Raw genomic sequence first — 10218 nt, 5'->3', positions numbered from 1 at the left:
TTATATTTGTGTAGGTTACGTGCATCTGCTGCTCCACATAAACAGTTATCATGTACATGCGCAGACCTGCTCAACCTCCATCTTTGCATATGCTGTGAGTCTGAGTTACTTATGACGTTCATCTGGGAACAGTGCACACCATTCTATCAGATTTATAAGGTAAATCATTTATAAACCTACGCCAGCACAGGAGAATACATCATCTTTCAACATCCTAAATGTTAACCGCTACTTCAAAATAAAAGTGTAAACCCTCGCTCTGAGTTTGCATGTCCACATATTCTTGTTCAAGAAATGACAGTGGCTGTAGCATTTCTATCATAAAGAAGTGACCAAAAATGTAAGATTAATTGGACAATTCACGCCATATCGTAATTACCATGATTACAAGATACCAATAAATAATAATACCAATAAATATTACAACTTGTACCACCTGACCACCTCAGATTCATTAGGCGCTATGTTTAGGCATTGATAGTGCAATGAATGCAGCAAATATTAAAGAAGGATTAGATCGCGCTGTAAAGTGTAAAAACAATCGTCAGGCCACTGGCACTCTCTGCAGGTATGTGATATAATACAAAATGTGCATAAGTTATGATTATATTATTTCATTACATGATAAATGATTATTTGCTTTAGATATTTTATTTGAATAAATTATTATTGCCTCATTGCTATTATACGTGTGTTTTAAGTGATTTTAAAGTCTATTGTTCATAGGGTTGCAAAAAATGTAAAATTTCCAGTAAATTTTGGTAGTATTCCAGAAATTTTGGAAACTTTCCAGGATTTTTGGGAATATTCCAGGGAAAGTTTTCGGAAAGTTTCCACCTCTATGGAACCCTAATTGTTCGCTTAGGTATATTTTAATCACAAAAAATCAGAATACTCGATTAATCGTTAGAATAATCGACAGATTACTCGATTACCAAGATAATCGCTAGTGACAGCCCTAGTCATGAGTCCTGTGAATTCAAGCAACCCTTGTTTATACCATACCGAATTTCTTCTCTTTAACATCAGAGGTTTAAGAACTTCACAGAAATGTGGTATCGTTGAGGTTGATGCAGTTTGGAGGAAGTCGGAAATCTAACCGGTCCAATGCTAGTGCTACATTTATATAAAAAATATATAATTTCTTACCTAAAAAAAAAAAAACCTCTTCTCTTAAAGACTTGAGTGATAGCAAGAGGCCAAAACAGTTCAATCCTGGTCCAAACTCAGACAGCCCAGCAATGCCAAGAGCCAACAATGCAGAGAAATATCAAAGGTCTCATGAAAGAACTTGGGCCAAAATGGAAATAAAAATTTGCATCTGACAAGGAAGTGGCATCAAAATATTGAGAGGGAAAAAGAGAAACTACAAAAACAACAACAAAAAATGGGAATGTCAGGCTCTTTCTGGAATGCTGTTTTGAAATAAAACATGAGCTTCCTAATGTTTATAATATTTGGTCTAATTGCACTTAAGTCTTGATTTCATCCATCTGAAAATGTTCAGTAACTACAAAAAGTGAAACTGCAGCATTTTCTCTTGGCTAATGTGTAAACAGTGTCATCCTTGCCTGTCAGTTTCTCATAAGCCAAAAACCACCAACAAAACTGAATACTTCAAAACAACACAAACATTTTCCCTTCATTATTAAAAGAAAAAAAAAACAATAAAACACATCTGATTCCCATTAAAGAGTCAACGTAAATCGATTGAACTTATCTGTGCAATACAAGACCTGCAGTACAAGTTTTAAACATCACTCGTGGGTAATATTGCCAAGAAGAGAGACAGAACGCAATACTGTACAAGAGTTCACCAGTTACAAAAAAAACCCAAAGAAGAAACCATAAAAACTCTATTAACGAAGCTCTTTCCAGAGAAGAGCGGTTTCAAGATAAGTTCAACATCAGTCCTAACCAGGTGTGACGTGACAAGTTTCCAGTGAATTTGACCATCCAATCTGAAAGCAAACATGCATGTGACAATCTCACAACCTGTCAAAACCTATGGAATGAATTTGGACCAATGAGGTTTTAATAGTTGGCGGAGCTAGAGCACAATACCACAAAAATAAAAACTGACAGATGTGAAAAACAAAGCGTCCTGTTGCTTAGTGCTTTTTGCAGATGCAACCAACTGCAAATCAAGCATGACTTTTATCGCTTGTCTAATCGTTTCATACCTGGTTAGGACACAATGTAAGGCGCTAAGAGCCTTCTATAAAGAACAAAGCAGATCCTAAACTTCCTAATCAGTGGGTGTTTTAGAAAAGCCCCATTTCAATGTGTGATTTCATATTAGTCATCTCTGAAGATACTACTGGTCAGCAAGAAAAACTACCTAAAAGAAAGAGGTGTTGTTTTATGGGTAGTCGCATGCTTTGAATTGAACTCCTTTAGTAACTGTTAGAATGAGGCTCATCACAAACTAAAACTGCATCATCTCAGTAAATCAAGAGAAGTGCAGGATAAGGATAAAAAGGTGTCTCTGCACATAGAAAAATGTAAATACAAGGAATAATCTGTCTGGCACAGGATTTTAAAAAGAAAAGAAAAAGGAAACAAGAAAAATGTGTTCTGACAACTATTGCTTTGATTTTGATAAGTGAGCAGGGTCAGTCCACACCCAACAGCAGTGACTCTACACTTGTGTGTGCTAAACGCTTCCATGGGATGACTTCATTTAAACCTGCATGCTTCAGAGCAATCATCCGTTTCCACAGGAACAGGCCATTCGCAAACAGCTAGAACCTGTTCTGCATTTGGTCTCAGCTTCGCAAGCAGGGCTGATTTTGGCTGACACCACATGGTGTCTCCAGGAAAAGGGCACAACAATGTAGGATTAAATAAAAAATTAAAAAGTTAATAATAAGACTGAAGGATGCTTCCAACCATGAGGTACTATTTAGAGGGGGTTTTCCTAGGCCGGCCTTACTGGGAAATGATAACTCCAATGGGTCGAGGAGGAGAGATCACGACTGGAATGCAGATTCAGAACCACTGCTAAAAACCTCTGAGGAGTTGTTAAAGCAACTGTTAAGATGCGTGCTAGACTTCATCTGGAAATAGTTCCTGATAGTAGAAAAACTGTTGGATCAATTGATTGATGTGACGGCGCTGGGCAACTGTTCTCAAACTCCAGACTAGAAAGGATTCCTCAGCAGAAGCACCCTGAGAAGAGACAGGGAGAGGATGAGAGTGTAGGAAAGTGAGGACAAACACACCTCTAGAGAGAGACGCATTAAGAACTGTCCAAGTTTTAAGGACTTAGCCAATAAATGCCTGGCGGGGCAACAATGGAAAGTCAACATTTAGAGAGAAAGAGCCTGTCTTTGGGGGGGGTTGTTGAGCAATCTATCCTTTTTTGTCCTTTAAAATATATAATTATTATTACTGTAAAGGCTTGTCAAGACTCTATGGCTGTATCCCATTCTTATCCCTGGCCTTTTGAAATAAACATCTACTCGAGGAACTGCAAGATACCTTCACGCAAGTGATCACTGCCAAACATGATAGCTCACCCACACGAACACGCAGACGACGCAGGCTTTGGTACATGATTTACCGGATAAAGCTGCCCATGCAGATCATTGTGAACGCTGACTATGACCTGACACTAAAGTCTTCAGCTTGAGACCAGAACCGAAGAGAACTGGAGAAGGGGGCGGCAGGGGGAATCTTCCAATATGTGCAAAATCTCAAACATTCTGAGGCTACATTCTCTCTCCCTCTGACCACGCTCCCTCTTTCGCATCCGTTCGCCCGACTGACACTTCGCTCCCATGGACAATCTCTTTTGTCTGCTACTTCCCGGCGTTTGAGCGCCCCTCAATGGATAGCTTGACCTCTTGAGGGATAAACGATGGCCGAGAGGTGCCAGAGGTGGCAGCTGATGCTAAACTTCCCTCCTCATTCTTGATGCTGTATCTTTGGAAGCCAGGGGCAGACCAGCGCCTCTGGGACGCCCCTACAGAAGAAGCTCCCGCTGCGGCTCCCGGTGGAGCATGACCCTCAGGGTGCAAATAGTAGTTGCTCTGGCTCCGAGTGTGCTCTGCTGAAGTCCTGTTCGGTCTTTGGGGTGCGTCGATGTGTCGCAAACCCCCGACCTGCATGGGCTCTTCCTTGTCCCGGTCCCTCTCTCTGTGGATGCGCTCAATTTTTAATTGGCTTTGTGGCCGAGGGGTGTGTTGGGGCGCAGGGGGGCCCATGGGTTGAGGTGGGGCTCCTGACGTGGAGTTGACTTTGGTGGGAGTCCGGGCCTGCACTTGCTGCGCCGGTTTCTGCTGCGACGCAGCTTGCTGCTGCAATGTCACGGACACGCAGACGTCGCCCACTTGCAGATGGTGGCAGGTGAGACCATACAGTTGGGCAGTCCGCTCAGGGCTACAGGATGACCAGCCCTGTCCAAAAACGAAAAAGGGGTGTTCGGGGGGAACATCTATAGTCACTTTGCTCTGTTGCTCCCCTACATTGAAATGCAGCGCCACTAGACCGAGCCGCTGTTGACTAGCGCGGATGTCCACCACCATGCTTGAGTCGATCTTCAGCCCCCCGCTTACTTCTGCACTCCGCACAAAGTCCTGAGTCTGCAGATCTTCTACACGCTTGAGCTCTCCGGTAGCCAACTGTATGATGGCGCCCTTCATGAAGTGCGATGGGCCGGAGGGTGCTAGCAAAGGAGCCTGTGGGAAAGTACCAGGAGCTGGAAGATGCTGGGAGGGCTGCTGCCCCTGTTGGGGAGGCAGCTCCACCACTGCACGCTCTGGGAGACAGGCTGCTGCATCCATGGCTTTTGTATATGTAGCAGGAGCCCCATCGTTAGATTGGAAATGCTGCTGCTGCTGCTGTTGGTGGTGATGGTAGTCCAGGGGCACTAGAACAGGCTGCCCATTGGCCAAGATAACGGCATGTCCTTGTTGAAGGAACTGCTGCTGCTGTGCTCTAGATTCAGCAGGATTTGATGCATAAGGTGTTCTGACTTCGCCCTGAGTCTCTCGACCCCTCTGAAAGCTTTGAGACAGGTTGAGAGGGACATGTGCTGCTTCCTTGCGACTCATGCCGTGGACAGGAGAGGCAAGTCGTCCAACCACCTGCTGTACCTGAAATGGAATCAAATTTAAAGTGTCATTTTAATTTAGAATGTACATTTGGATGGAAGTTGCTTTTTAGAAAGCACCACAAACTGGAAAGTGACAAATTAAAGATGAGACTGGCCTCAGAACAGATTTTGCCATAAATCAAAAAACAATCTCTGTTGTTTCTAAGTAGCAGCAGCCTGAGTTACTCAATCTTTAATACACCCAAAGAACAGCTAATAAAGGAAGGAAGTGGTGTAACTGGTGCTGACTCACAAGAATTGCCTCAAAAAGACAAAACTCTAGTAGTAGTGTAATAGTGATGAAGCAGGAGACATTTACTACAACAGTAGTCTATGGAGATCCAGATGTAAAAAAAAGTAATATTACAAAGTTTGTGGAAAAATCTGACATTGTAAAGCTACTGAGAGAGTAGGTGTACTCCTAGTTAAGCTTACTGATTGGATGGATGATGTAACTGTTATTGGCAGCTGGATAACGGTTGTCTTAATTAAAAAACCCAATTTCCAACTTCTGGGTCGTTGCAATAACAGCATCATAAAGATTTAATTTTAAAATGATATGTACAGTGCAGTGTTGTTATTGTTATGTAAAACGTCAGTAATTTAAATAGTTGTCTTGGCAACTAACTGATATAAATCAAGTTTAGGTTAAAGAATTAAAATTAATAAAACTAAAACTCAAATAAAATAATGAAAGGATAAATAGAAATAAACTAACAAAATTACTAGAACCTAAATAAAATTAGACTATAAAAATGAAAGCGAATATAAAATATTTTTATATACCATAATAGTATATAATACAAAAATTACACTGGTGCAGCTGGATCCAAAATTCTAAAACCACACCTGAGAAAATTTGAGGTTCACATCTAAATCTAAAAATAAACAACATCACAGGACTTTCCATTTCCCCCAGCAAAGACATTAATTCTTATATCATTTAAAAATTACAATATAAAAGTGTAAATGTTTTGTTATTCATTTAATTGGGTTCGCTTCATCTAGATACATGAATTAGACAAAGATCTGATCTCAGCATAGGTCACATTTATGCAGAATATTGCTAAAACTGGTTGTAATGCAAAATGAATAATACTGCAAAAAATGCTAAAGGTAAACATTTTCACTACAGTACATTGTGTCCTATGTCAATAGTCCTGTGTGTGGAAAATTAAATCAACATGAAATCAAAACATCATCCTATTTACTTAAAGCACTTTCCTGGTGATATTGTAATAACTTGCCCTTCCTCTGAAATGACTTCCCCTTTTCTAATAGTTTTTAGGCTTTGTTTTAGCAAACTATCTGCCCCTCACCTCAAGATCAGTGTCTGGTGTGCTCCTCTGTCCTGGCGACATTCTGCCTTCCGGCCTGCGGTTTTTTAAGCTCTTGTCTTGCTGGGGCTCGGATGCAGATGCCTGCAGCAGCCGTGCACTTCTGGCTGAATAAACTGCATCTTGATGGCTCTCCCTGCCTCCGTGTTCTCTGTCCCCTCCATTCACCTCCCTCTCCTGCTCCATGGAGCTGCTGTGCAGGTCTCTTTGCAGTTGGACGCCCCTGACAGCAGGGTGGTAGTACACGGCTCTCGGGCTGAGCTCCCCAGCAGGCAGCATCCCTACAGTCCCAAGCTGCGCTTGTGTCACCGTTTGATCAGAAGGGAGCACCAGAGGAACTCCCATTTTGGTGTATGCATGGGTCGAGACCTGCTGCTGCGGAGAGGCAACTCCTTCCTGAATGACTGATGGATACGGAATCAGGTGGGAAACTGAGTTCGGCTGGGAAATAGCGGACTGGGGTGGTATCAAAGGGCTGGGAACGAATCCCGGAGGCACGGCGTAGGGAACCGCAGCTGCGTACGGAGAGCTAACATACTGCAACGAGGAGTGAGGGATCTGGGCGTAACAGAGAGGAGGGTAGGGAACGCTCGTGTGCTGTAACACCTGGGAGGGAACGGTGTAGGCAGGAGAAATGTGGCTAAGAATGGGGTGCAGATTGGTGGTTGAGTAGGTGCCAGTGGGCAGAGCTACTTTATAAAGCATGCTAAACTGATCCACAGGAAGCCCAACGAGACCCTCGCCACCATCCATCCCATAATGCACGCTCGGCTGGGCTCGCACCCATTCGCCACTACCTTCTCCACTCGCTCCAGAGCTTTGTGAAGATGGGGCATCCTCACCTCCTCCTCCTGCACTCCCAATGCTGCCGCTGCCTCCCGCTCCGCCGCTGATGCTACTGCTGTTATTGTTGTTGATAGAGGTGTTGTTGTTGTTGTTGTTAAGAGGGAGGTCCCGCTTCTTGGGAGGGAGGCACTCCTGGTTGCGCTCGTGGACTGGCTTCATGGTGATTCGGGATGAGAATGGGCGCTGTTACTGAACAGAAGAGGAGACAAAGCCTGGCAACCGCGGAAATAGCACCACTGGAATCAGCTCTGAAACCCTCCTGCTGGCCTCTTCCATCACCTTACCTAAATGCATAAAGAAATCATGTATAAACTAAATATTTTTAAACGACTGGTGTATAGGCTAGTGCTCAACATGTTGGCAAGGCCAAGAAAACAGCTGGTTTTGAGGTTGTCACATTGCTTCCTTTCAAACTCTGCAAACAGCCTCGTCACATATATATTGCACTTTTTCTATACATTTCAAATATTTTTGGTCAATTTTGAGTAAATAGTGTAAAATAGGTGGCATATTAATTACAGAAATTCTGCAGCAATTAATTTTTAGTAGGGATGTAACGATTCACTCAACTCACGATTCGATTCACGATTTTGATTTCATGATCAAGAAATCTCTTCATATAAACAAATTTAGTCTTTGTCTGTGCTCTTTACATTTAAAATTAGAGGCAACCAAATTACATTACAAATTAGATTGTATAATTTCGAAATTTTAAGCAAAAACAGAATGGTTTGACTTTTTTTTGTGAAACTATGCATAAAAAAATATCTGCATGAAACAAACAGCGGACGAGCTGAACGAGACGCAGATTCACTCCCTGCCAGCAGGTGGCACTTAAAGTGCTTTCTTGGTTTCCGCTGTAAACAAAGCAGCGCTGCACTTATGAACTTTAATATGCATTATACAGAGGCAAGATGAAAAGAAAAAATACCATCTAAACTTTTCTAAAGACAGTAAGTTCCCCTCAGACATGCATTCATATAAACTCCCCTATATACCCCTAAATGAATCGCGATTTGTTTAGTATCTCAACTGATTTGAATCGTCACATATTTAAATCTATTTCCAACCGCGGTTAATCGTTACATCCCTAATTTTTAGTAAATATAGTGTAATTTATAATAATTTAGTTTGCATTTCACATTTTTAAAAGACAAATCTGACAATTTTCAACCAGATTTGTTTTGCAATGTCGGTAGTATCTGTGAATAATGAACACTGTAATCTTTCTCTATGTTACCTGCACCCAGATATTGCTGTTTAATTGTTAGTCTGATTTATTAGAGTTCGATTCAATTCAGATTATCTGGACAATATACACTTATAACCCAAATTTGCCATTTATTTTGCACATTAAAAATAAACATTAGAAATAAAAAAAAAACTTAGAAAATTAGAAATGCTGCCTTGACAGCTGAAATAGATCAGTTTACAATGAAGTACTAAAATAACTAAACCTGAAAAAAAAAAAAAACTGTTAAACAGCAATATTTAACACACACACACACACACACACACACACACAAACTAACAAAAACTGCACATAAACTTAAACTAAAATTAAAATCAGCAAAAGTCTAATGAGTGACATCTCAGTCTAAATCCAAGTCTAAATCCAACATCACAACATTACGAAGCTGGTTAAAAATGGTCAAACTTGTCGTTTGAAAAACACATTGACAACACATTTTTTATTGAGGTATGACTGTGTGTCATTTATACTACGGAGCAAAATGTGGAAGTCTTTGAGTAATGTTAACCACAGCCCTTTTTTCTCGTAAATCAAAAGCCACTTTTCTAAAAACCCATTGGAAACTACCCAGGAAATCCACAAATGTGCCTTCCAGTTTGGCCTAAATACACCGCCCTATATCAATACTAGAAAACAAGATAAATAAACTACAAAATAAAATCTTCATGACAAACAGCATTAAACTTCATGAATGCAGTTAAATGGGAATTGTCAACTTCTATTTTTAGATAATCATACAAAATTTTAAATTTTCATCATATTTTACTTTATCACTAATTGTATGCCCCGACTCGAGTAAATCAACTATAATATACTATAACCTTTTAAGATTTTAAAGCGTATTATATAAAATAATACAATTTAACCTTGTATCTCAGAAGAAAAAAAACAAGAGCAGCAACAGTCATAACAGTAAATAGAATTATACCTAAAAGATAAAGCACTCGAAATACATTAATTCCAGGTTAACTGTATCGTGCCCACGATGCTTCTGTGATTCATACATGGCAGATTTAATAAAGAGAAAGAAAATGCTCATTCAAGCGCAGAAACAGAAGCGTGAGCCATTTCTGTCCATGTTCTCTTAAAGAAGCAGACACTAGTTCTCATGTACTGTGGTCCACATGTTTGCCAGATCAGAAAATATTAAATAACCAAAATTGAGAGCCACAATGCCCTGTATATTAAAAACAGCAAATTTGTCATTTTTGTGTATTATTTAAAATTTGGTATATTCAAACCTAAGCATATCCACATTTTTGGTATATTTCAATCTAAAATTTGATATATTTCAATCTAAAATTTGGTATATTTCAATCTAAGCATATCTAAAAATGTTATATATTTCAAACTAAGCATATCTACATTTTGGTATATTTCAATCTAAGCATATCTAAAAATTTTATATATTTCAATCTAAGCATTTTGGTATATTTCAATCTAAATTTTGGCATATTTCAATCTAAAATTTGGTATATTTCAATATAAGCATATCTAAATTTTGGCATATTTAAATCTAAAATTTGGCATATTTCAATCTGAAATTTGGTATATTTCAATCTGAAATTTGGTATATTTCAATCTAAGCATATCTAAAAATTGTATATATTTCAATCTAAGCATTTTGGTATATTTCAATCTGAAATTTGGTATATTTCAATCTGAAATTTGGTATATTTCAATCT

General features: G+C 39.8%; 1 protein-coding gene across 1 annotated transcript in view; it reads right to left on the bottom strand.

Annotated features, from left to right (window-relative positions):
- Window positions 1-766: 766 nt before the first annotated feature.
- Window positions 767-10218, bottom strand: part of LOC107552998 (ataxin-1-like) — a 12103-nt gene continuing 2651 nt past the window's right edge. Inside the window, exons 2-3 of the mRNA XM_016235062.1 lie at window positions 6418-7565; window positions 767-5099 (exon numbers count right to left, since the gene is read on the bottom strand). Of these exons, the coding sequence (XP_016090548.1) occupies window positions 3804-5099; window positions 6418-7440 (2319 nt within the window). The 5' untranslated portion in view covers window positions 7441-7565 and the 3' untranslated portion in view covers window positions 767-3803. The remainder of the gene's footprint in view (window positions 5100-6417; window positions 7566-10218) is intronic.

The sequence above is a fragment of the Sinocyclocheilus grahami genome, unplaced genomic scaffold, assembly GCF_001515645.1.
Source record: "Sinocyclocheilus grahami isolate Dianchi unplaced genomic scaffold, SAMN03320097.WGS_v1.1 scaffold462.1, whole genome shotgun sequence".
NCBI classification, from domain to species: domain Eukaryota; kingdom Metazoa; phylum Chordata; class Actinopteri; order Cypriniformes; family Cyprinidae; genus Sinocyclocheilus; species Sinocyclocheilus grahami.
This window is presented reverse-complemented; position numbering and strand designations above follow the sequence as displayed.